The 3,602-nt window shown below is 61.0% G+C and overlaps 1 protein-coding gene across 1 annotated transcript in view; it reads right to left on the reverse strand.

Annotated features, from left to right (window-relative positions):
• The window catches only part of LOC113210873 (protein tiptop), a 43,727-nt gene extending 40,804 nt beyond the window's left edge, over positions 1-2,923 (reverse strand). The window contains exon 1 of the mRNA XM_026429043.2: positions 2,510-2,923. Within this exon, the coding sequence (XP_026284828.1) occupies positions 2,510-2,558 (49 nt within the window). The 5' untranslated portion in view covers positions 2,559-2,923. The remainder of the gene's footprint in view (positions 1-2,509) is intronic.
• Positions 2,924-3,602: the final 679 nt, after the last annotated feature.

Raw genomic sequence — 3,602 nt, forward strand, 5'->3', positions numbered from 1 at the left:
CTCTTCCCCCTCCGAGGTGTATCAACACTAAACTTAGCCCCGTGTGTCTATCTACCCGTCCATATATCTGCCAGGGAGCGCATCTGTCTGTCTATAAGTTTTATAGCTTCGCCTCCCGCGCAGAATTAACTACAAAACGTGTATTTTTAGTACGACGCATCACGTCGGTCGGTCGGGGGCCAGACACCGCGCTGACGGCCGCTCCGCCCCGCCCCGCCCGGCTGTGACCCGCGGCCGGATGGGCGGTAAAGGCTCGGGGCAGCAGCAGTACTGGCGCTTGACTCTACTTGCTGCTCACCCTCTAGATGGTATCACCAGCGTTCATCAGCGATCACCATCACCACCGGCTCCGGCCGTCCGCATATCGGGCCCCAGCTGGGCGGCGGCCCACGCCTCGCGAGATGTCCGGCGGGGCGCGGGGCCCGGACGACTGCCCGGCCGACCGCGAGGTTCGACACGACCCGCGTGGGCAGCGCGGCGCCAAGTCACAATACTCGCGGGTAACCAGCACATCACGCCACGCCCCGCCACGCCCCGCCAGAGTGGCCCCGAAATACACCTGCGCCCATCCGTCGGCCGCAAGGGCGCGGCGCGACGCACGGCCCCCGGCGCGGACGGCGGGCGCCCCGACGTCGACGACCTGCCCAACGCCTCCCGGGCGCGCGCCTCCAGAAGAGCCCCCCAGGAAGGCGACGACGCGGAGCCGCACGCGCACGGCCAGTTCAAACCGGCGGCGGGGAGGCGGCGGCGCGACGCTGGCGACCGGACCGTGCCGCCATCTAGCGGCGGGACTGGCAAGCTCGGCCGGCGAGGCGCCATGGGGCAAGTGCCGCTACGCGCCGCGCTCGGCGAAATGGTATATCAATAGCGGCAAGAAAGGCGTGGAGGGGGCGAAAATGGCCCTTCTCGGGGCATGGCGGCGTGGTTGTTACCGTCTACGGCAAAAATAAGAGAGTCGAAATGAAAGAGAGAGGGAGAAACAGGGAGGGGGCGTAGGCCACTGCAGCCGGGCCCCTCTTGAGCAGGCGCTTCCCAGGAGCAACACTTGTCCAAATCACCACTGCAACAATTTTCCTTTTCATTCTTTTGAAAATAAATTGTTTTGAATTGCCGGCCCGGTGACAAAGCAGAGCAAGTGAGCCGGCCGTCTGAGCACATGCGACATGGTTCCGCAAATAGCTTTGAAAATTTTCCAAGTACTCGCTTGTTTGTAAGTAGTGTTCTCCGACGAGACAAACGGTCAGGGGCAAGAACATTTCTCCCTCACTTTCAGGCGTTTCTCTTTTCAAGCCAAAGGCAGCGAGAGGGCACATTGACTGACAAAGTCGAGGGAAAACCACCTGAGGGCGCAAGGGGCCGGCGCGACAAGTGCGCGGAAGTGACAAGTAACCCCAGGCAGCGACACCAGCCAGGTGTCTGACACTTGACACTAAGACTTCCGATCAATCGAAAGCTCAAGAGGCGTATATTCACCTGGCGACACGAGCAAAGTGTTTTAGCACACTAAGGAAGGACGTTCAGGCGGATTTCTTGCTGAGGGCGTCAACGACGAGATGACAGCGAATTTAAGAAATTGTCTCTACACGTTTGCGAATTAAGTTTTCAAGCAAAGCAATAACTCAGCAAGGAGAACTGAGAGGATAGTTTGTTGGTTACAGCGTAGCCTTTCAAAGTTCTCAAGACAAAGTCCTCGTGAGGCCAAAAAAATAATTCATCGTCACGAAATGTTACTGACAGTTTCTAGTAAGTTACAAAACATCAGGTCGTATTCGAGACGTAAGAGTATTTATTATTGACAGTAGGTTAGGAAAACGCGGAACTTCCCTCCGGAGACTTGTCACTTCAACACACTCGACCAGGCAAGAAAGTGACGCGGACAGAATGAGAAAATAAAAATAAAAATAAACTCAAACCACGCAGGGATCACTTCATTCTTCAGGTGGAGAGGAGGCATGGCCAGGGACATAATCCTTGTCCTCCAAGGGGTAAACCCAGGGCAAAAATTTTTCTTGACACTAACACTCACAGCACTCGATGTTGCACTATAAGACACTTGGACACTTTCACCATTTCACTATGCACTGCACTACACTAGCAAAGCTCTACGGCGATGGTAAGAAACCAAGCATAGGCCGCCGGCAGAGATCTTCAAACACAAAACTTGGCCGCCAACGAAGAAATTAAGAGAATGACGAAACACAAAGTAAAATCCAAAGGGGTGCGGCGATCCAACGAAGAACTTTTGTGCATTCGCGTGGCAGCATTCATTCATTCCAGAAATGCCAGATCACAGCACTCGCAGGTATGGAGTGGAAATGCGTCAAAGTGACGAGCACAAAAACATCACAACACAAAACGATGAGCTCGGAAGGAAAACCGAAAAATCCAGAAAGAGGCGGGTATTCACTTCACAACACAAGATCTCGCCGACGGCCACTATGTATCACATTGGATAACTAGCAAGACACAGCACAACACTCGGTGACACTTCGAGGCAATGAGAGGCTACCTCTTGCTTGCAGAGACCGCGCGGCGACGGGGATCGCTTTCCGACGCATGTCCGAGGGAGAACGTGAGACGCCGGCGCGGCAGGGGTGTCCGCTCCGGCGGTACTCCGGTAGGCTGTCCGGCCTCGCTCCGGTCCGACTCCGGTCTGGAGAGGCCTCAGCAGGCGGGCCTCCGCAGCGCTCGAGCCGCGCCACCAGGACCGGCCTCGGTGGCTCAGCGGCGGGGAGCTGCAGGGAGCGCCCGGCGGCGGGCCAGCGCTAGCGCAGCGCAGCTAGCGCAGCCGAGCCGAGCGACGCGTGCAACCTCGGCGAGGGCCGAGAGCTCGGGCGGCGAGGCGGCAGCGGCAGCGATCCGCTCGCCTCGGAATTCGGCCAGATTTTGGCAAGCGGGCGGCGAGGCGAGGCGCGGCGACTGGCAGCGACTCCGCGCCGCCGGAGACCGGCTCGAGTGGTGGGGGGTCGCGGCGCGAGAGAGGGGGGACGGCCGCGCCGATCCTGCGCACAAGGTTCGCAACCACGTGGATTTATAGTCTCGTGCCCCCACCCCCTTACCCCCCGCGGGCGTCCCTCTCTCTCTCTCTCTGCGTCTTGCGCTGCCTCTCTCTGCGCCGCCGGCGTCTCTCTCGCGCTCGGGGCCGCTTCCGCCGTCGCCTCCCTCTCTGTCCGCCCTCGACGTCGCCTTCTCCGTCGCACCCCCGCGCGGCCCGCACCGCCCTCGCGCCGCCGCCGTCCGTCTCCGCGTCGCGGCCCGCGCGCCGTCTCCCTCGCGCGCGCCGCGTCTCGCTCGCGCCGCAGCCCGTCTCTCTCCTTCCGCCGCTCTCGCTCGCTCCGGCCGCGCGCCCCGTCTCCGTCGCACTCCCGCGCGCGCGCCCCCGGCGCCTGGCGCCATCTCGCGGCGAGACGCGGCGCGCCGTCCTAACAGGTGCGCCCAATGAAATGTCAACTTTGGCGATTCCGAGGCGGGGCGTGGCGCGGCGTGGCGGTGTGGGTGGCGGAGCGGGGTGCGGCGGGGCTGCGCGCGGACATCCTCCGACTTTATAAGCCTTCTTCGTTGCGCTTATCCGCCCCGCACCGCCCCGCCCCGCCCCGCACCAC

The sequence above is a fragment of the Frankliniella occidentalis genome, unplaced genomic scaffold (assembly GCF_000697945.3).
Source record: "Frankliniella occidentalis isolate FOCC.00 unplaced genomic scaffold, Focc_3.1 Scaffold313, whole genome shotgun sequence".
NCBI lineage: Eukaryota > Metazoa > Arthropoda > Insecta > Thysanoptera > Thripidae > Frankliniella > Frankliniella occidentalis.